The sequence below is a fragment of the Patagioenas fasciata genome, chromosome 20, assembly GCF_037038585.1.
Source record: "Patagioenas fasciata isolate bPatFas1 chromosome 20, bPatFas1.hap1, whole genome shotgun sequence".
NCBI lineage: Eukaryota > Metazoa > Chordata > Aves > Columbiformes > Columbidae > Patagioenas > Patagioenas fasciata.
In genome coordinates, this window is record NC_092539.1 from 5321828 (window position 1) to 5345461 (window position 23634).

At 44.9% G+C, this 23634-nt stretch overlaps 1 protein-coding gene across 1 annotated transcript in view; it reads right to left on the minus strand.

Moving 5' to 3' along the window:
* Positions 1-23634, minus strand: part of BRINP1 (BMP/retinoic acid inducible neural specific 1) — an 88451-nt gene that overhangs the window by 44904 nt on the left and 19913 nt on the right. The window contains exon 2 of the mRNA XM_065854066.2: positions 15998-16265. Within this exon, the coding sequence (XP_065710138.1) occupies positions 15998-16215 (218 nt within the window). The 5' untranslated portion in view covers positions 16216-16265. The remainder of the gene's footprint in view (positions 1-15997; positions 16266-23634) is intronic.

Genomic DNA, 23634 nt, shown 5'->3' on the forward strand with positions numbered 1-23634 from the left:
GTTACACCAACCATAGGAGAGACTCTTTTCTGTACTCGATTAATCTTTAGTGATCTATATTAAATATTTATCTGAAGAAACGAGGCCTGTATTGCAGCAACATTTTCTATTATGAGACTTTATCATATCAAAAGATATTTTCCTGGTGCTGACTCCTTTGTATATACCCAGCCAGAATTTCCAATGGAAGGGCACTCTTTTTTTTGTGTGTGTGTCTTTCTCTCCCGGTGACCTTTTTCCTCCATAACAAGCCACTGATATGTTAGAATTTACTGGGTTATAAACATTTTTTATCGAGTAGGAGGAAGCTGAGTGATTTGGCATCAGCTTCTCTAATAAAACCCAGGGGAGAGGCTGGGATGTTTGACACCAATAAAGGCGTGGAAGGAGCTGCAGCCTTCTGGGATGCTGGTCACGGATGACAAGGGGACAGTGAGTGTCAGTCACGTAGCTTCGCTCTGCTGAGGCACTATTGGAAGGAGGCCAGATTGCTGCCATGGGAGAGAGAGCTGGGAGGGACTTGGTGAAGGACTCCTCTGTTCTTTCCCAGTGTTACTGAAATTGTGTGATCTACCACCCGGAGCAGCGAGCTGGGAATTATAAACCCGCTTTTCCTGCAACCAGCACGTGGAGAGACACTGAACGATTGAGATATCTAAGAATGGGCCAGGAGCTTGGTGTTGGGTTCGGGCAATGATCCGACAAGAACATGGAGAACTCATCATAGTTTGATTTTGAATCAGTGGTTGAATTTTCCTGCCTGAGACAGACCTGGCCCCGGCTATAGATGGACAGAATTATAACTATTATTATTGAGGTGGTTTCAAAAAGGAACCCAGACACAGGACCCTGCTTGTGGTGCCAGGTGCTGAACAACAATGCAGCAAAAAAGATGGTGCGAGTTCACCAAGAGCTCACAACCTAATACGTCTCTGCCTCCCAAGGGAGCAGTGATTTAAACTGGTCAATAACTAACTCATTCCACGAAAGCCCGAATAAATCATCCGATGACTAGATATACACACATTATAAATGTTTAGTTCTGATAATATATGATGGCGCTGTTATTTTGACAAATAGCTACTGAATAATATATTTGATGAACTGTATAGTATTTTACTAACGATTAATTTATTCATTTGAAAAAACCAACCAAACAAATCCCAACCTTTTCCTCAGCTATCATAAGGAACCCTAAATAATGGCTGCAAAGAGCTTTGAGATCCCTGAACGAGCTCTGTCTGTTACTCCTCCTTTTATCATTGTGTATTTCTAGTGATTTATTACCAGGAGCAATAAATCCATGGCTTACGTATGGACAGCCTCATTTAAGACTGTGGCAGATCCTGTCCAAAACCTCCTGATTTTACAATGCCCACTAAAATCTACAGGAATTTGGCACTTAGGCAGTTAAGTACCCACACAAAGTGCTTAAATACCTTTTTAAGTCTTTCTAAGCTTATCTGAAACATCATCTGCTGCTTCCAATTGGAGACAGAAGTGATGTGGTTGGTGATAATTTTGGTATGGCTAGTTACTACAAGGCGAGTCTATAAGATTTAGTTGAGGATTGCCCTGGCTGTAGTTCTGCATCTCCCTCGCTCTTAATCCCATTCAGAAATACAATTTCTGTGAGTTCACAGAGAAGATAAAGGACCAAAGAGCAAGAGCGCTTCCTCAGAGCTTCTCTGCAAAGGCGGACTGATTGATTACGGATTGGACGCTGCTCCAACTTCCTTTCCTAAATGAAAAATTGAGAGCTCTTAAAAATTGAATAAAATATGCCGCTCTAAGAAGGATTTCCACTGGCATGAGCACAATAGGAGGTAGTAGTGAGTTGCTCAATATTTCTGTGTGCACTGGCTAATCCTTTACTACTCAGTCCCTTTGCACTGTCCCTGTGGCACCTGATGATAACTCATCTGTAATTGGTAAGGGCTTCAGTTTTGTGTCTCCAGACAAAGCTTAAATCGCTCACATTTGGGAGAGCTCTGACTTCAGTTGCGGCTGGAGCTGTCTAGGAGATTATTACTTTTTGTAGCTACTTTCAGGGCCGCAGAATCTGGCTTTGTTCCACGCTGGAAGAATCTGGAACAGCTTGTAATGTTTTCACTAGACAAAATTTTGTCAAAATAGCTCATTTCTTAGATCTCTCTCTTTCACCATAGTCAATAAGGACCAGAGAGGCCAGGACTTCAAAAATATGTTGAATCCAATTCATCAGCCTAAACCACTATACTACTAACAAAATAAAGCATTTTGGCAAAACCTTACGCTGGAGAAAACATTTTTCTACCTCACTGAGACTATTTGAGACTTTGCCATCTTGTCATTTGCCTGCCATCATCCTTGTAGAACTACCCCAGATCTGCTTGCCTTCCAGTGCACAGTCCCCAACACTACGAGTGAAAATTCCCCCCACCCAGTGTTACAAACGCTTGTAAGACACTGACAGAGAGCTGAGCTACTTCTGTTCCGCTAGCAGAGAGCGGCTGTTTGTATAAAATCTTTATCTTTGGATGCTCACCCACAATTGTACAGGAGACAATCACCGGTGGAATTCATATGTTCAAGTAGGGAGAGAAAGCAGTGTCTTTTTTTAAAAGACATGATGCAAATATCTTAGTCCCTAGGAGCGAAAACAATAAACTTATTTTTATGACTCTTCTGCAGAAGAAAATGAAGTCCAAATACAGTTTGCAATTATCCTGTAATGTTATTATATCGCAGCATTCAGCCTCTTCCACACTCTTGGTTCCTCCTTTCCATGTTAAAAGAGCTGGTAGGACTTTTTTTTGTCCCCTTTTATAGAGCCATTTCACAGGACAGCATCCTCAGATTTCCTTTAATCTGCTATATAAGATGTTTCAGTCTCCCCAATATCTGCGTGCACCTCCGACATCAATGCTCTTGTCTGCACAGAGGCACGTGTGGGGCTCTGTGACCAGGTACGAGCACAGGATGTTCTGCTGCTTTGTACTGCTTCAGCAAGTATGATGCTTAAACTGAACGTGGACAACCTCAATAAACATGTATGTGGAAGGCAAGCCCACCACTTAGAATCATAGAATGGTTTGGGTTGGAAGGGACCATAAACATCATCTAGTTTCAGCATCCTGCCATGGGCAGGGACACCTTCCACTAGACCAGGTTGTTAAAGCCCCGTCCATCCTGTCCTTGAACACTTACAGGGATGGGGCATCCACAGCTTCTCTGGACAGCCTGTTCCAGAACCTCACCACCTCCACAGTGAAGGATTTCTTCCTTATATCCAATATAAATCTCCCCTCTTTCAGTTTAAAGTGATTACACCTTGTTCCATTGCTACATGCTCTTGTAAAATGTCCCTCTCCAGGTTTCTTGTAGGTCTCCTTTAGGTATTTAATGGTAACAGTGGCAATCCCCCTTCATCTTATCACACCAGCATCCCTGTCTTTGTATGTGTGCAAATATTCCAGGAATAAAGTGCCCCTGGGTGGTGAGTACACCTCATAGAAACACTGGAAGAAGTTGTTTCAACATCCAAAGGCTTTTCTCCCCTTTAAGATCAATTAAGTTCACCCCAGATTATCAAATGATTAGCAAAACATCAGTTCTGGCATTGCTAACTTATTCACATGTGCTTGTTCAGTAAGCAATCTTGTGTTATGATGGAAGAATCTAGAATGCATTTCTCTCTGGGTTTGCAATGCTGTTTCTCTGTGGCTTGCTTTCCCTGCTTATGCATGCTGACGAGATTTACTATTATGAATTGCCCCACAAACCTACCTTCAAACTGAAATTTAATAACCTAAGTATTATGAAGATCAATATTACGGCTATTCTCATTCATATGATTAGCACTAATATAATTTTGGGAAATATTTATGCCGCAGTGGTGACTCGAGACCTGGATTAAGAGGAAATCCTCAGCATCTATACAGAAGAAAAGACACTGTTCTCTCCAACTGTGTACTGAAGTGCAATACTCAATCTCTGAGTCTCCAAGGGTTTGGATATTTTATGTAAGTTATCTAATAAGATAACAAACCAGCCTTACAATCCCTACAGCCATATTGCTAACTGTTTGAAAATCATGAGTCAGGCTCCAAAAAAGAATTAAGAGATTGGTTTTAAAATTCATGAGACTTCTAAAATCTGATAAACTTCAGGGTTTTTTTTTCCGCTTCTTTTTTGCCTTCTGCTTTCTGAGTATGTAGGAGTCATATTATCAAGTTTTCCTCTGCAATTATGAGGGCCGTAAACTTACTTTAAAAATTGAGTTGAGACTCTTACATAATCACAGGACTCTGAAAGTGTGGGCTTTGAAGAGACATTAAATAGTCTTGAGATACAGCTCGTCATGTGACTCGGCAACACTCGGCTGCTGAATCGGTACCGCACAGATTTCAAATATCAAATATTCCCAAGAAACAGTCGGGAGCCTGTTATGGGTGGGAGTGGGGGAATCTGAGACTTCCCCAGTCTGCCCATGAACGGGAGGCGAAGGGAGGAAAACAGGGGGAAGAAAGACAAAATAAAGAGAGAACATTTTAGTCTGATGGGGACTATTCATTTAGTCTTAACCAGAGATGGGGCTAACAACCTTCTTTTCTTATTCCTGTCTCTCCTGTTTGCTCTTAACCACGCAACACGCGGTTCTCCCTGTGTACCAAGCTCTCTGATGAGCGTTAGCCAGGCTGCGCGCCTGCATTCCCCAGGGACAGCCCCAGACGTTTGGAGGCGAGTAAAAAGTAATGTTCTTTCTGGTTTTTTGCTCGAGCTGGAAGCTAACACTGAAATATTTAATGCTGAATACTAAATAGACAGGTTTTCCTTTGCTGAGAGGGAAAGAGCAAGTATGAGAGGGAGGAAACGCAAAGTGAGGTTGGATACAGACGCATGGACAACGAAACCTTTGCTCTCCTGACATAATGCTCCGTTTCACCTCATCCTTTCTTCAACCTCCAGATAGTTGTGAGGAGGCAGTGTCCCCCGCTCATCAGTCTTTGCAACCTCATCCAAGCTGAACCCGTTGAGTCCTCCCTCTGCAATAGTCAGCTCCCAAAATCAGTGTTTAGACCCAGCCTATGCTCCAGGAGTCCTGCCAGTCGCTACCAGCCCATGAAACCTTTGTTTCCACTTGCAAAAGGCACTTTTGTTGCAGGAATAACAAGGTCTCCAGCCACATCAGCAGAGGGGTCAGTGTCAGGATACCTGTAAGAGCTATCACTACATCAATAAGAATGCATAGACAGGTCCCAGCTGTAACTTATAGAAGAACAGCTCTTCCACTGTTTTTTTGTGATAATCATTCATGGGAATGAGCGGTTGTTGCAATATCAGGCATATTTGAGCCTCCAGTCCCAACTGGCACAATTCAGCCTGCAGCAACACAGTGGCAGTTTGCTGGCTTTGCCACCCCTAGACCGCATCTGTGCACAAGTAGAGGCTGTGTTAGTAAAGAATTTGGCCCTGCAAGGCTACATGAGAGCCACGTACAGCAAGGGAGTGCATGTTGATGGAGTTCTACCATAGCACAACTTTTAGGGAAACTCCCCTTTCTCCGAGTAAGCTTCTATTGCAAGCAGAAGCACAAGCAGGCCTGACCTGATTGGGAATTTGATGTAATGGCTTCTTCTGGCTGCTCACCCCTCTGCTGGGAGCCGTCTGCACATTAAAGCAGACGCTGGTTGAACTCGGGTCATGTTTCCAAGCTTTCTTTTGCAGTCATAAGGGCTAGAGACTCTTCCTTCCCTCCCCGCACTCATTTCTTAATTAAAGCTTAAATTCTGATGTCATCACATGACTGTAGGAGCAGAGCCCCAGGCAGGCATTTAGTGCTCTGTGTTGTCAGCGGGACTTTGATTTAGCAGCATAGCAGAGAGTTTAGAGAATCCCGTCCCTCCGCTCCAGCCCAGCTCACAGCTGCCGGTGTCAGACCTCGAGGTTTGCCTTTCGGGGCAGGGGATGGAGCAGCTTTGAGGCTTTCCCACACTGCAGAGTATGGGGGCGATGGGGAGGATCTCCGTCCTGCTGGAACACAGAGGTTGGAGAGGCAGCTGCAAGGAGCCTGGCAGGGAGGAGCAGGAGGCAGCATCTGCCTCCAGCCCAGACCACGTGGTGGATGCAAATACCACTGTGACCTGCAGCTACACCTCTGCCCCTCTCCTTCCACCCATTTCAGTCTTTCTCACCTGATGGGATATATTTAACCAGCAAAAAAGACTCCCTGCTGAAGGGAACCTCATTGGAGCTTCCCGTAAGCCCTCCGTGGTCACTGGAGGAATGTGAAATTGGGTCTGATCACCCGAGGCACACATATTCCAGGCTTGGTCACCAGCAAACACTATCCCAAGTGCACAGACCTGGCAGCCTAAATACTGCTCCAACCCCCTTCCCCAGGCACAGGTACCCCCTGCCCAGAGTTCTCTGTACAGGAAACCGAGGCAGCACCGAGCTGCCCGTGTGCTGTGTCAGCTCCTTCACTGGGCACACGTGGTTTGCGGCACACAGAGGAACCGCTGGCTCTGCACAGATATATTTGATTTCATACGGCCTGGAGAGGAGGATCCTGGCACAAAGGACTGACCCAAACCCTTCTCCCTCTCCACTGCAGGCAAAGCTGATCCCTGGGTGGCTCCAGCTGCCCTGGTGGGACTCATCTTGTTCCATTTAGAGAGGCTGGTAGGTGGCAATCAGCAAAAAAGAATGGAAAAACAAACAAACCAACCAACTTTTGGAACCCAAGGGAAACATTAGAAGGATCCAGAAATAGAGAAACCCCTATAATAGATACAGTCATTCCATCTCCCAGTGCTACTGGTGCCAGAACAGAATTATTCCATGCATCTAACAGGATGACTCCTTTTTTTTTTTTTTTAAATGTAACAGCTTCTCTGCTGGAATAAACATGCCTGATTTAAAAGCAGAATTAATAATCTGCTCAACAAAAAGAGTGAAGCCTTCTCCTTGGCTTGTTAGCCTTTAAAATATACCCTCAAGCCACTGGACCATACATAGTGTGCTGGTCTGAAGAAAGCCGAGATGAATGTGCAGAATCATTGCTGTCGCAGCAGGCTGGGAGCAGCCTTGGGAGGCTTGCTGGGCAAATTCCCCTGCTTTTCATGCAAAGGGGAAAAGATCCCCCCACCAAGCAGGGTCTGAGAGGGGACTGTGGAAACAGCTCCTTCCTACGCAGCAGGACGCAGATCTCTTTGGAAAGGTTCAGTGATTCAACATATTTGTCTGTGCTGCTTTTGGGATTCATTGGGAGGATGGCTAAAATGTTTCAGTCTGGATTGAGAAAGGGAATTTTTGTGTTTGAGCGTGCAACTCTGCAGAATTGTGCTAACGCTCAGCTGACCCAGCACGGAGCTTACCCGGGTCAGCAGGCAGGGCAGCCAGTTAGCAATACGTCTTTCTGGAAATCCAGCTCATGTGCACGCTTCTCTCCAGAGGAACCAGGCTGTCCGAACTACAGAATGTGAACTCATCATCTGCGTTGCTTCTGCACCACTCCCTACTTTGAGAGGAGGGTTTGCCCTTCCCCAAAGCTTGGCCAGATGTTCTGTTCCCAGATCTCAGCAGCTCTGAGCATATCAAAGGCTGGTGCCATTCATCCTTCCGTTTGCCCTCTCTTCTCAAGAATATCAAAGAGGAGAGGTGTGTCTTTCTGTCAAACCCTGCAGCTGCCAGCGATGTTCCAAGCCTTCGCCACCTGAATCCAAAGGCGGCTGCAGCAGCTGCTCCTCCAGCCCTGACGCGGGCCAAGCTCAGCCCAGCACTGCCAGGACTAAGCACATCCAGTTCAGCCAGAGCCATTCCCTGCCATCCCCCACTCCTGCCTTTATTTTGCTTATGCAAATATATTAAAAGTTTCCCGTACGCAGGGACGCATTATGCAGGGAATGTAACGACACTGGTCCCTGAGCTGCATGAAGAATGAAGGTTGTGGCTAAAGGAGAGGCTGCGTGATGGAATTGGCTGGTTTGTGCCCATCTCGTGTTTGCCAAGCTGCTGTGTTAGAGCTGGTGAGACAGGAATGCAAATTGTGGGTCTCTTGTAAAGTTGCATAAACTTGTAGTAATGTCGTTTTTAGATTAACATTTACATTGAAGAGAACACTAGAAGTCTTCATTGTTTACATGCACTGTGGAAATAGATTTAAATTTTTGGTTTACACACACTTATTTACAAGGCATTTACTGATTACAAACCAATGTACATCACTCGTTTACATGCATAATGCAAACTATGGAGATTTTGTATTTTTTGCCATGCAATGCTGTGCGGATTTCCATTGCTCATTCCACACAGAGGCAAGAGCCTCCTTTCATCTCTGCTCCCTCTGTCCTTCAATTGCTGCGGTGCCTCTCCTAAAACAGCCTTGCCTACGACTGGAAAACATTAAAGTTGATGTCCCCTTTAAACAGACAGCATAAAAACCTAATAGGAAAACCTTGTCAGCAGAACTTCAGCATAACTAAAAAAGCCAAAGCAAAGATTAAAAAGCCTAACAGTGCCTATCAATTTGTACCGGTGCAAAGCATCACTGTAAAGCTGCTTGAGAAGAACCTTCGCGGCGCATTTTTGGATGCTCCAGGCATCCAAACAACTGGAAGAGGACTGAAAACCTACTGGGATGTGTGTGAGAGAGAAACTGACTGTGCCCATGCTGTACAGCTTGTCTCAGCCAGTAGCACCCAGGTCTCAGCATCCACCTGGGTTTTGAACAAGCAAAGCTGTGATCCCGCTGTTCCCCTTGGTTCTGCCTCCCTTGCCCAGCGGTGCTGGGGAAATCTTATTTTTTTGAATCCTAAAATGCTAAAAGTTGAACCCAAGGGAAAAGTCAAAGCTCAGCCCTGGGGAATTTTGAGATTTCAGGCTCTCAGAGTGAACAATAAGGACAGCAAGTTTTGTTTGTTTGTTTTGTAACCCTTCCTAAGGACATGAAAACTACTTGCAAATTCAACTTAAATTGAATGAGGAAGCTGAAGTGCAAACAGCTAAACAAAATACACTCAAAATCAAAATGTTTCCCTTTTGACATTTTTCTGAGTGGCATTGGTTGACTTTGTGATTTAAGATGAACTTCTATGCCTTAAAAATTGCAAAAACCCCCCACTTTTCACTGGATTAATAAAACAAAAACAAACAGCAAAGCTTTAACCTTTCACTGAGCCTAAAATGAAATGTTTTGCTTTTTTCATTTTACTGAAAAGTTGAACAAACATCCATTTTAGATCAGCCCATTTTTAATGTTATTTTTCTTCCGTGCAACCAGTGAACCACAAAATCAGTTATTTGTAGAGCTCTAGTGACCAGTAGATTAAATTCAATGCAACAGGCAGACAGCAAAAGGAGTCAATGAGGAGTGGAGAGGTGGGAGAAGAATGGACTGAAAAAATGGTAGAAGGAGCTCTAATAGATCTTGTCTCTGCCAAAACTTGGCGTGCATTTTGCATTTTCACAGCCATTTTAATACAATTTTAATCCACGGTGCTGCTGAAAACAGCAGCATCGCCATCCCCTTCATCCCCAACTCCATCCAGAGTCCTGTCCCTTTACTGTCACCTGAGCACAAAATGGATCAGACCAGAAAAGTGATCTAGTTGAAAATTAAATCAATTTTTTCTTTTTTTCTTGCAAGATTACTTTTCTGCTGGATCAGCTCTTCAGCTGTGGAAATCACAGGTTTGCAGAAAACCTGCCTGGGAGGTCTGGTGAGGAAAGGCAAAACTTCCATAGTAGAAGCTGCTAATAACAATCAAAAAAGCCTCACATTCACCGGCCCGATTGTCCAAGTGCTGTGCCTGAATGCAGGATTTGCATTCTGCTTTCGCTTTGAAATAATAAAAGGTCATAATGCTCCCAGACAGACAGACAGACAGGGCAAGCAGCCCTATAAACCATGGTGCTTACAGATATCTAAAGGGTGAGTGTCAGGAGGATGGAGCCAGGCTCTTCTCGGTGACAACCAGTGATAGGACAAGGGGTAATGGGTACAAACTGGAACACAAGAGGTTCCACTTAAATTTGAGAAGAAACTTCTTCACGGTGAGGGTGTCAGAGCCTGGCCCAGGCTGCCCAGGGAGGTTGTGGAGTCTCCTTCTCTGCAGACATTCAAACCCGCCTGGACACCTTCCTGTGGAACCTCAGCTGGGTGTTCCTGCTCCATGGGGGGATTGCACTGGATGAGCTTCCCAGGTCCCTTCCAATCCCTGACATTCTGGGATTCTGTGCTGTGGATGCAGGTGCTGGGGCGATGCTGTATATGCTAGAAGAGATTCTCCAGACAATAAATTGGTGAATTTTCCTTGAACACAACGGCTTCTCATATTTATGTCACAGAGAATCTGGCTCGTTGTTTTTAATTTGTGGTGTGATAGAACTTTGAAAGTTTTGTGAGGCAGTTTTGTGAGGCCAATTTTTTGTCTGCCTTTTTATTTTTTTTCCACTAAGGGAAAATTTAAGCAGCGGAACAGTATATGCATTTCTAAGTCAATTGTAGCCTGTGCTACGCACACAGCAAAGATCCTCGCTTCATGGTAATTCTCTTCCTCTTTGCCAAGGGAATGACACATTTAGAGAGCACATAGCAACTTAGATTTGTGGGTTTTCTAGGACTAAATAAAAACCTCTAGTGTGACCAAATGCATTCAGTAGTGCAAATCCCTTTACGAGCACCCAGTTTACTGTCCACTCTGAATCAGAGAAACAGGGAAATCTCAGAAATGTTGGTTAGATGGGACCCTGGGGGTCCCTAATCCAACCTCCTGCTTGAAGCGGAACCAGCACCAGCTCTTGAGCACATCAGCTCTGGCTTTGCCCAGCCAAGCCTTGAAAACCACCAAGGATGGAGATACCCCTCACCTTTTCATTCAGCTGTCCCAGACCTGCACCACCCTCCTGATGAACCAATTTTTCTCAGGGAAAGAAAAATAAATATCAGGTTTGTTTGTTTGTTTGTTTGTTTGTTTGTTTCTTTTCGCCCCAGGCACCATCCCAATCAATTTATAGCCAGCTTGTGCAGCCAGTTACTCATAACCTTTCCTGTCTCAGGAGCTGTTTTTCCTTTTTACATGTCCAGAGACCTTACAGTAACAAGGATACATGAACAATCTGTTTTGTCCTGTCACTCTGCAGGCGAAGGGATGGAACCGGGACCGGCTGGTTTGCTGTCACATCCCCCACTAAGTTTTGAATCTGTTGGTGCATTTTAACCAGGCTTGGCAGAGGTCTCAGAAGTATTCTGTATTTGCAGGTCTCATGAAATTAAGCAGCCTCTAAATGGTCCCACTGCAGGAAAAGTTGCAAGGTGAGCAGATCTCCCTTTTATACTCCAGGGTTTCCCTGCTCTCTTACACAGAAAGCCAGATCTCTCTGTCCTTACTTTCATTTTCTGAATTCCATTTCAGAAAATGGAATTAAACTCCCACACACGGAAAATCCACATTTCTTCTAGTACACGCGAATTCCCCTTCCAGCCCTGTGCGATCATCCACTTTATATTGCCGTCGTCCCTTACGTCCAAATGTCTTGCAGCATTTAATTAAGTCTGCCCAGCAACACAGAGCAGACAAATGCTGCCATCTCCCATTCTCGGGAGGGCAGGGAGGGAACCGAGGCACAGAGAAGTGAGATTTCCCACAGCCACACCATTTCCTGGGGCAAAAATCAAGATACTGCCTGTGTTACCCCTGTGCCAGTCTAACCGTGAGTCCCTCTTTCCAAGCTGGACGAGATCATCTCACCACTTCCCTCTTTGCCTCCCATGTCACACCTCTGGCACTGAACAACAGTGTCTTATTTTTTTTCTAGAAAATATTCATTTTTCTAGAATTTGCTTAAACTGAGCAGCATCATTAGTAAAATGCCTCTATTTCAGTACTTACGCCTGGCTATTTGCAAAATGTATCTCATTCTACTGTTTCTTTTGCTTTGCCTCATAGCTAAATACTCAGTTTCTTGGAGAAGAAAGAAGGACACCACCACAATATCCTTCAAAGAAGTGGACTGAAGCTGTCAACTACTGTTCTGTAGTAACAGGAATGTTTTCTGTTCTGAGCAATGCCCTAGTCCCAAAGCCAAGCTGAGCTTCATCTGTTTTCCAGCCTTCGTGCCATACCGAGGACCCAAGGCTCTCATGACTAGGAACAACAACAAGGATAGTGATAATGAATATTCAGACATCCCACAAACCACTCTCAGCATCTGCCATCCTATCTGCATTAGCATCAGAGTGCACAGATAATGATCAAAGCAGCATTTTCCTGCCAGAGGCCCCCCCTAAACCAGCCTTATTAGTATGAATCAATGCTGATTAATGTGCTTCCTTAATGCAATTGTATTTATCCCTACTGTCCATGATTTAATATAAAACATCTCCCCTTTGCTTGCCTTCCTACTAATATTGTATGCAAGGTACAAACCTTGACTGAGGGTACCAGGAAAATCAGTGGTCCAAGTTTTGCAAGAAAGACGCCTAAAATCTGCTGAAGTATAATACACAGAAGGAGGGAATGAGCCTTTGGAGACTGTAACAGCAGTGCTATGACGGTATATCTGGAGCCATGTATCCCATGAAGAGATATCAGCAGCTATGCCGTTCTACAGCAATTCTGCTTATGCAGCATATAAAACAGCCTTGCTTACTAAAACCAGCTCTTTGCTGCTGATGGAAGGAGGAGTGTTGCATGTTTTAGTTTGAGGTTACTTCCTTTTTAAAGTCACCTGTAAAAATGAGAAAACGCTGCTTTTTGCCTTACACTGCTGTTTAGTATTGACAGTGACTTTATCTCGGACGGTTTTCAACATAAACGACACGGTCCTAATGCGCTGTGTCCATGCTACCGCACAGCAAGACACTAGGGAAATCACCACTAAACAGGTGACAGTGTTTCAATTAGGGATGGGTAAGGTCCTCTTGCCTGATTTCACATCTGTTCCAAAGCCTTGGTCGCTGTGGCTGGTTTGGGGTTTGCTGCTATTGGCCTTAGGAGAGGAGCAGTCGTCAGGTCAAACCGCATTCAACAAAATCACAAGTGCCCAAAGGAACTGTCTGACTGAGGGACAAAAAACCACAAACCAGCCAACCAAAAAAAAAGTGTGGGAGAGAAGGAACATTGAAAGAGAAGACTACACAGAAAATTCCCATGCTCCAAATCAGCTGCTTTTTCTACGGAAAAGAATGATATCCTTAATGTAGAATATGTACCTCCCTTGGGCTAGTCTGGTGCAAAGAGCAATTGAGAGACATCATTTGGGAGGAAAGAGGCTTCTATGTTGAAATTAAACAGTTGACAAAATCCCAACAGCTTCACAGATTCTCGAAGTCAATTTAAAGAGTCCACAAAAATGAGATTTTACCCCTGTGGGTTTCAGTAAAATGATCTGTTCTGGAGGGTGTGTGCGCTCAGAGCCCAGGTTTTAACTGCTAGAATTGGCTGTGATTCCACTAATTCACCATTGCTGAACTGATTTTAACACTCCTTAAAAAATGCATGGGCCCAGTTTTTAAGAGATCAGTTCTGCCAACAAGGCCAGATATTGAAAACAACCAAACCCTCCAACATCCAACCAGGCTCCTACCTAATGGCTCCATCTGCTCTGCTGGACCACAGGAGGTTTTCCCTCCTCCTCAGCTGACTGCGGTGGGAGCAAAAGTGAGGCCCATAGAGTATGTTGCCTTATGCTCAGCTCCCAGCGGCTCAAACCATGACACACACATGGCTGGATTGTCCCCAAGCTCTCAGCTCCCTCCTTCAGCCTAGTGCATGGTATTTGGCCCTGAGATGCATCCCAAGGTGTCCTTGCCATCTTCCCACATCTCTCTGAACTCTCTACCTATTTCCACCAGAGCTCTGTCTCACCTCCAGTTTCTTTTGCGAATAGTGACTTCTCCAGCCCTATGACCATCTATAAGACCCTTCTCAGACACCTCCCCACACCTCCTGTGCATGCAGAATGCTGCTGCCCATTTTCTCCCATGTTGGAAGAAGGAGGACATTGTCCTCCCCCTGCTAGAAGTGTCATTTGTAAGTGCTTTGGCAATATCCATCAGACAAGGAGAAAAACAGATCCCTTTCTGCTTTGCATCCTGAACTGAGATAAGCTTTCGAATTCTTACCAGTCTCATACAAAACAAAGAGCAATTTATTCCTCACCCCTTAACAGATAAAACTAGAAATCACAGGCTTCGCATACAATGAAGATTTTAGCTCCTTTATAAATGGGGGAAAGCAAAGCCGTGGCGCAGGCTGCCTGCGCTGGGTGTGACTTTTCCGTCATGGGAAATCTTTGAGGAGATGTTGGCCACAAACCTCTGTCAGATGTGACACAGGTATGGCTGAGTCTGCCTTGGGGAAGAGGCAGAGATTAAATGACCTCTCAAGGTCCTTCCAGACCCTTTTCTCCATGATTCTCAGAGACAGGATCCTGGGCTTGATGGATCTCTGGCCTGACCTGCAGTGACAGTTCTTAGATGTGTCTGAACACATCGATTGCAGGCATTTCTCTCCCACTACAGCCGCTGTAGACTGCTGTGATGGCATTCTGGGCTGAACAGCTCTTTAGCAAAGGGCAGAGCCACTGCCAGAGGCATTGCATGGGGCAGAGATTTGCCGTCTTGATCAGAGCGGATGCTGTCAGGCTAGGCAGGCAGAAAGCTGGGGATATGCATCACCAGGAACACAGCATTTTTGAAAAAAACATGTTTTCTCTGCTTCTCTGTGCAAGCAAAGACAGTGAGACGTCCTCAGTGGAAGCGCGGCAGCTAAATTTCTAGTTTTTGGGGCTGTCTTCCCCCCAAGCTGTTTTGAAGGAAGAGGACAAGCCAAGACAATATCTTCAACCCATGCTAACCTGCCCCTGCTCGGCAGGCTGCAGCGAGGGGAGGGGATGCTGCATTCCCTACAGCCCACGGGACAGGCACAACTCATTTTTCTTCCCCGCACAGAGATGATGTCTCACATGTCCCTGTTACTCTGCAAGTGCTTTTGGCTCTCTGCCCATGGGAGAACACCGCCTGTGCACACGTGGTTTCCCTGTGCCCCCCATCCCCGTCATCAGGTATATTATCTCTGTGCAGTAACCAGTTGGCCATTCCCTAGCACTTTCCTACCTACTAGTTTGCATAGTTGTATTTGCAAGTGTCTTTCTGAAACAAAACAGGAATATATAGTTATGTAAATGCACATGTATCTATGAAAGGTTTACAGTCTCTTTGGGCTTTAGCATAAATCTCATGACACTTGTTAGCTTATTGCCTTTCACTCCAAAGTGCCTGCTGCTTTAATAGGAGACTCATGTGAGTACCCCAGCTTTTCATGTTAAAATGAAAAAAGAAAAGTGTGTTTCTGGATATCATAGCTGGCAAGAAAAGCCTGAAACAGGCAACAACAAAGGTTTCAAAACCTAGAAGGCAAAGGAAAATCCAGATTCTGCCTAGTCTCTGTAGTTTTTTAATTGGAACACTTTTAAACCAAGATCAGAGTTCTGGGGGCAAGTTTGACTCATACATGGGGATAATCTGCAGAGGTCTGTGTTAGGTAATACCCAGCTAAGGCTCATGCACAGCAGTGTGAGAACTGCTCTACTGACATGTGTCTTGACGTCTTTATGTCTGTTCTTGCCCATGTGAACCCTAAGCTATCAGCATTTCACCTGTATGAGTTTGGTACAGAGGCCTGGTCTGGCCACAGGCACATTGATTTGAAAAACATGCTTATGAACCTGCCTATGAACTCAACCATAGGAAGCACACATAGACTCTTGGTGCCTTTTTATCTTGATCTATATTGTGCATATTGCCATGATACCACTGTGCCTTTATTTCACTATCATAGCATTACTTCTGAGTCTTTGAAGCAATTTGCATTACCAGCTGACGACCATGAAGAAACAAAGAAGCATTTCCAGGTGTAACAGAAACGATGCATCTCCTAATTGACCACGAACCATAGGAACTGGCTGAGTTCCCACCACCTAACAACTTATCCAACGTAAACCAACATACCTGTATATTTTATATCTGGTTGTAAATCCTTGACGATGTCTTTCCACAAAGGATAAGTAGCTCCGCGAGTGGTGGAAAGGCCCCCTGTCTGAAATAAGCCAATCAAATTCCTTGGAGACATGTTGGTTGGTAGCAGTTGTGTCCTGGTGGGAGGGCTGTACTAGTATATGGTCCCATATAAACAGGAGGTAGAGGAACTCAACAAGCCTCCAGTTCATGCTTTTCTGTCTGCCTTTTTCCTCTCATTCTTGCTCCATTCTGTGGAGTCCTGTTGAAAAAGAGAGGGGAAAGGGAGGAAGGAAAGAGACAGAGAAATAGGGGGGAGGAGAGGAAAGGGAAGAGGGAGAGAAAAAGATAGTTTAAAAACAGGAATTCCTTTGATGCTTTGACAGCCATCTCTCAGGGTGAAAACAGACATGAAAAATCAAGTTTTAAAAGACTTCAGTCTGCCTGTGCTACAGCTTAGAGTATTTGGCAGTGTTTTATTCATGTACCTAAGTGGTGTCTTTAACCTCCTGAGCATATATCACCTTTGAAATAACCGGGTCCTGACCTGAGACATCCTCACCCAGCTTTTCCATCATTTCCCTGGTGAAGTTCTCTGCAGTGCCGCAAAGGCAAGTGAAGGCTGGGCGCAGAAGGTGGCCCACCCTAGGCTACAATTACCCCCTTATTGTCCCTTTAAAGCTGTGCCAGAGAAACGTGTCTTCTGCTTTCATGTCTGTCTGATGATCTGTAATCCATACTCCATGCAACCTGAGCAATCTATAAAGACCCAGCTCTTACTTTCAAGTGCTGCCAGAGAAAGAAATTAAAAAAAAATAATTACCTAGGCTTCAGTGACGAGCACATACAGCTACATGGACACACACACACATATATCACTATGAAATCCTGCCAAATTCTGAAAGATAAAAAAATCACCTCAACTTGCTTTCCTGCCTGGGTGTTTGGGAGGTGTGTCTGTGGAGGGGAAGAGGGTCTGTCACTGTTTTGGACCTCAAGGCTCTTCCCAAGATCAAGGCTCTGTGGGGCGATGTACTGAACATGCATATTCAGGATCGGAGGTTTACTAGGGAGCTTAAGGGGATGCTTCACACCACCTGGTGCAGGGCACACCATCACTCATATGATGAGAGAGTGGCCGTCCTGCTGCACCCCCGTCAAACGATGGCTGCAGACAGCCCTGCTACGAGCCAGCTCCTCTCCCCAATGTGCTTAACGGCTAAACAGACAAGACATATGATGAGTGGGAAGGGAAACAGAGGGGTGAAATGCCTTGCCAAAGGTTACGCAGCAGGCCAGAGATACAGCTGGAAGAGAGCCCTCGCCTCCTGACTTCCATTTCCAGCGTTTCAGCCATTAGATCATCCGCCTCCACAGTCATGCTGTTGGCACGATGCCCCTCTCCGAATGAAGCCATGTGCTCCGTTGGTGGAAGGTGAGCGGCTCGCTTAGCTGGCACCCCGTGTCTGGTGTGGACACCCCCAAACCTTCTGTTTCCCAACCGCGACGTGGCTGCAACAGCAGCCTGGCGTGTTGGGTTGTGCTCCTCATCACTGGGAGCTGCTGATGTTGCTCTGAAATAGTGCTCTCCATCCATATTCTTCCTCCTGCCCACCTTCCGTCCATCTGGCTGCCCTGCTGAGTTTTGGAGGGGATGTGCCAACACAGAGGGCATGCCCAGGCAGGCGGAGTGATCTTGAGGTTGCATCCCCTGCTCTGGGGGCAGAAACCTGGTCAAAAGTTGTCCTCAGGACAGACAACACCCACCTACGTCTGCAGAACACAGTGCAGAGGGACTGTAGCTACTCTTTAAAGCAGGAGAAATTAGGCTATGCAGAGCTTGGAGATCCAGCATAGGGTTTATTCGTACATCTCCAGAAACCTTTCTAGTTTTGAGTCTGAGTCCACCATAAGCACTCTGAAAGTCTGTGATTCCCAGAAAGAAAAGGTTTTGCTAAGAAGATAGGAGAGGCCAAACCGAGGTGTGCCGGGGTGTAGATCTGTGTGTGAACTTGAGACCTTGGCTGGTGTGAGCAGCACAGCGCAGACCAGAGGGCACCAGCATCTGTGGCCACCACGGCCATCTCCTCAGCTCCAAGAGCTTTCACCAGGAGCGTGGTAAAGCTGCAGCCCACAGCAGCGAGCGTTCGTGTCTTCTGCACGGGCAGATGGAACCCGGGAGCACGAGGGAGAACACAAGCGCTGAGTGCGTGTGTGCCGGGGTGCGTGGGAGGCTGCACGTGTGCACAGCATGTGTCGGGGGAGCTGCAGCGAGCTCAGCAGCCCTCGACAAAATGCAGTTTTGTAAGGCTGGTTAAAAATGACAGTCAGCTGTTGCAGTACGTGAAGAAATGGAAAAAGTGAGGTATGGGAAAGCAATGAATGTTCACTTTTCCTGTTGGGCACATGTAAACTTCTTTCCAATTGCAGACAGAATATTACTGTTATTAAACATAATAGTACCTGTAGCTCCTGCCTGAGGAGGTTGTTCCTGTTCTGGAGGCATGTGTTTAATACTAGCCTTCACCACTAACTCCTGCTTTACCCAGAAATGTAGAAGTTCTCAGTGCTTTAGTCCCTCGCCTCCCAGAAAGGTGTGTTTCTACTTCACTGTACAAAACTGGGGTTTGGAGAGTTTCCAGCCCCACATCAAGAGGAGTACAGTATATTCCAAGGGGGCTACAGTGCAGCTCTGCTCCCACTTACAGTGGTCATGAACCCGACGTGATTACTGGGAAATGTTCCCAGCTACAGCCCATTCTCGGCATTTCCAAATTCCAGTTCAGGAGTTCATTTCTCCTGCTTCTCCATCCAGGCTGCTTCTCTGCCTTGCTGCCCTTTGCAGATCCACATTGTCCCATCACAGTAAGCAGCTGCAAACTCAGCGCATTTGCCATTAGACGAGTATGCATATTTGCTGCTGATAATGATCAGTTGTTCTGTACACATCATCCAAACTCGCCTGATGGTCTGTTCATTAAACTCATCCATAACCACTTCCTTCATCAGCAAGCCTGGATCAGTTTTCCTTTAAGCATTTCACTTTCTATTGAATTTCTATTGCAAAGAGGGGAAGGGAGCTTTTACATACCAAAGTGGAGTGATAGCTCAACTAGTTTCCAGCACAGTGCAAAAGAAATGGGTTTCAGAGAAATCCCAGTGTGTCCTCCCACATGTAAGCATCATACATTTGGGAAATATCAGCTTATAAAAGACTGGAGATATTCACTAATTCCCCCATACACACCTCTTCATCCTCCCTTTCTTTCCTTTAGGTCAAAGTCAGGATGATTAGAGTTATGATGGGTCTTAACCAAGGGTAAGACATGGGGAGAACATGCCTTGAGATCACTAGAACAAACGGGTGCATCTCCAGCCTAGTACCCGGCTGTGAGTATCGGTGCTGAGAGCAGGGAACGGTGCCTGCGGCAACCGAGGATGGTAGAACGCAATTGGGTCTAGACAACTATCACACCACCGACTTTAATTTTTTAGTGGTATCTTTTTCCCCCCTGTAGCTGCTGTAGAGATGTTGTTTCGCATTAAAGATTAATACACACCACGGGGCTGGTCCCCATGGAAGCTATAAAGCTTACTAAAGTGGGATTATTTTGTGTCTAAGGCAATATTGTGAGGTGCATTCAATCTAACTCCTAACAAGTTTGAATCTGAAATGAATTTTTTAAGTGTCTTTACGGACCTCCGCTGATGTAAGATATGTTCTGAGGATTTTGTAAAAGGAACAGGAGAAGAAGGGACAGGGAGGCGATGTCTCAAAGTATATAGCCATTGGGTAGGAGACCTAAGACTTCGTAAAAGCTAAATCTGGCACAGAAACAATTTCTGCACTAAAACAGAGGCTTGAGGGAGTCAGACACTGGGTTTTGATCCAGGAATGCAGCATTCTGCTCAGCTCTACCCTACACACCCTCTGTGACCTTCGGCAGTGCCCGTACATGCTTTTTGCCTAATTTTCCAAGTATCAGCATAGAGATATGATAGTATTTTTTGACTGCTTGGACCATGAACTTGTTGGGGAGGCCATCATCTGAGTACAACACCTCACAAAACACAATCCCGCTGCCCATGTGTGTTCCCATCCTATAAGCAATGAATGACAACCATCTCAACATGTAAGCAAGCTTTGTAATACAGTAGTTAAACAGATCCAAGCTACAAAGCCCACTCCCACTCAGGAGCATTACAGAGCAATGCAGCGATCTGGGTCCTTCTGATTCACATTAACAAACATGATCACACAATTGTCACATCTGTTACTAAACACGATCGGCGGGTGAGCTAGGACATATGGTAGAGTTCTTGGTAAATAAGTATCAGGAGAGGAAAATGTTAGATATACTGATTCTGAGTCATGTTCCAGTCATTTTCCAGCATTGTCCATCATGAAGGCGCATCCATCAGTGCAAATGGAGGTTTCTGTCACAATCCCTTTTTGCTTTGTTAGGCAGTTTAAGATGGCCTTATTCTAAGCTGAAATCAGCCTGGAACATTAAATGTTCCTCGTCTTATGAGTCTTTAGGATTCTTGGAGGAAAAATAGGCAAGTGCTTTCTGTAAAGTGCAAGTTGTATTTGAATGTACACTTAATTTCATCGTGATTGATATCTGTGTGTTAATTATATTCTATTTTAGGCAATACCTTTGCTGTCACAAGGCAGCGCCTTTTATCCAAGGAGTTCAAATTGAATTAGAGACATTAATTAAAGCTCTCAGCACTCTAGTAAGGCAGGCAAGTGCTGTTACTCCCATTGTTTCTTGAAATAAGAAGAAAGGAATAAAGCTGGGTGTCTACTTAGCCACGTAAAAGGTAATTTTTATACAGTGGGATAGCTCAGAATGATGGATTTTGCACAAAATTATATTGCAAGGTCTGTTTCATATGAGGGAGGCTGTGTAGCCCCAGATCGCTGCTATGAATGGGAATGCAGGAGCTCTGATGCTCCACCGCTTGTTGTAAACACTCCACTATTCCTCTGCCTCCTGGGATTTTCTACCTTTTTTCTAACCCCTGCACCTTTAATTTATCCCTTATATTAGATTCAAATTGATCTTGCACACATCCCTTCTGTTTTCTCATGCTCATTGTTGTAAAGTATTTTCAACAAAAATGCAGACGCAGGAAAGAGAAATTACCGAACACATTATTTGCAGTAAAGAAATAAGTCCCCTATCTCTTTAAGCTTCATGCACCAATAATTCTTCCTTGTGTCCCACATTTGGTTCTTGGCAGGTTGAGAGAGGTTTCTGCCTGCTGCCATTTACCAGAGGGAAGAGGCTAACAATTGCTATTTGTATCTGAAACACTTCTGTTCTGCAGAAACTTCACACGCCGCTTTAGGATGCTGATAAATTAGTAAAAGACTGAAGCGTCAAGGGAGAGATGAAACAGCTTATGTTAGTTTAGAGCTCGACCCTATAACGTGACAAACGTCTGACCTCATTTCAGCAAACAGCTTAAGTGTATCCTTAATTTTAAATACGGAGACACTCTCCCAGGTTTGATTCAACTATCCCAGATTTGAGTTAACTGCGTACTCACATTCCTGCTCGACAGGTAACTACTGCCATGCACCTTCAGGATTTAACTCGTGTTAGTTGAGTCACTGGGTGCAACTGGAGCAGTAACATTTATGTCCTGCACCTAATCCAGAGACGGCTCATTACAGTCCTGGGAGGCAGTTACTGCCTGTGAAGCAGCTTTAGCTGAACTTTGGAAATGCTGATCAGGAACCCAGCCAAGCTGAGGACATCTTTGGTGTGTCAGGGCCAGGGCAAAGCAGGGGATGTGGATGGAAAAGGATGGGGAATCCAATCTGTTGGGGTTTGTTAAGTCATATGGACTTTTTTGGATAAACCTGAGCCCTGGGAAAACAGAATTTGGCCATTTCTGCTCTAGGTGTCTTTATAGTACAGAGGCTGATATCTGACAGGAGTCAGGGATGGAGCTGCAATTCAGTAGTGGCTCTGATTTTCTGGATGACTGTGGCATGCAATATTGTACTATAAAAACCCAAATAATTGCAAAGTTATTTCTTTATGGAAGTGGGATTTCTCCATTTCAGGCAGTGATGGGTGAATCTCTCCCCAAACTTTGGTAATTCTGCACTAATCAGTGTCTAAATTTGCACTTATTCTTTACCTATTTCATTTACACAAGTGGTTAGACCTGAGGGATATTCATCAGCTGAAACAGTTTGCGGTGAGGAAAGGCACAGAGGGAAAATGAGAAATACCTCTCCAAAAATACCAACACAGTCCATAAATTCACTTCACTTTTGCCAAATTGTTCATGCTGAAAAAGATAAAGATTGGGAGATGTCAAGGTTTTGGTTGTGAGAGCACCAAGGGGAAATATTTCCAAATTTCCATTTGAAGCTACTAGAGCTTTTCCTGTTTTTCATTTGTCTTTCCAGCCTCTTAAGAGAGAACAGTGATAAAAATATTTCTTTTAACCCCGAATGACTTAGAGGAGAAAAAGTTTTTTTCTTTCTGGTTTGTCAGCACTTTGCTTACAACTTGTCAGAATATTCTGCGAACCAAAAACACCCTACAAATCCTTCGTTATTAATGCAGCTCAACCAGCAGCCTGAAGGGAACGGGTTTTGTGTAGAAAGTCTAATTACTCCCTGCCTGTAGCGAGGCGAGAATCACACCGGCAACAACGAGGTACCTGTTTTCGGCTCGTTTGTCCCCGCACTCCAGCTAATTATAAACTACTGGTGTTATCATGATGAGGATGAGAGGCGGCTTGGAACAGAAGAACCGTGGCAGGCGTGCAACCTCCATCAAGTCAGGACATCAGGTGGTGCTGGACAGAGGGAATTAAACTCCATTAGTCCTCATCATAAATCTATAATACTAGCCAAGGTGCTCTGAAATCCAGGATCCACAGACACTTGATTTGGGGATCTACGTAGAAAAAGGATCCATCGAACAGTTCTCAGTAGGTTGGGAATGGAATTAGAAGGATCTTCTGCAAGTGCACACAGATACGTGGTGAAGTATCACATTCTGAAGACAACTCTACTGAATCTGAGACCGGAACGGTACCGTGCTAGGCGGTTTGTGCCCCAAAAAGCTCACAATCTCATTAGAAGACCAAGGACAGCAGATGGCCGGGGACAGATGGGGGAAGGCAAGGGAACAGTGAGATAATGCCGCTCAGCGGGCCGGGGAGCAGCGGTGTCAGCACACCAGCAGCCCTACGCTTGGCAAGATTCTGATAGCTATTGTCAGAAATGAGAGTTCTAAATAGGGAAGCTGGATAATGAGCTAGCTTTTGTAGATATTTGTGAGGAACTCCTCTCATTTGTGAAGTGGCAGAGATAGAATGAATGTAGATGATAATAATAATGATAAATTGCACTTTTCTGAGCTGCTTATTAAAAAAAAATATGGTGGGTGGTGAGCAGTGATTTCTATTAAATACTGCCCTGAACTTGAAATTATTCCTACTATTATTAAATTATTGTCCAAGCTAGTCCACTTCTCCATAATTTCATTCCAAGTTACAGAAAAATGCAGCTCTGTCTTCTGTCTTCCTCAGTATTTATACACCTCATATCAAAGTCTAGTAATCTCATAAGTGTTAATAGGATTTTATCCTCACAG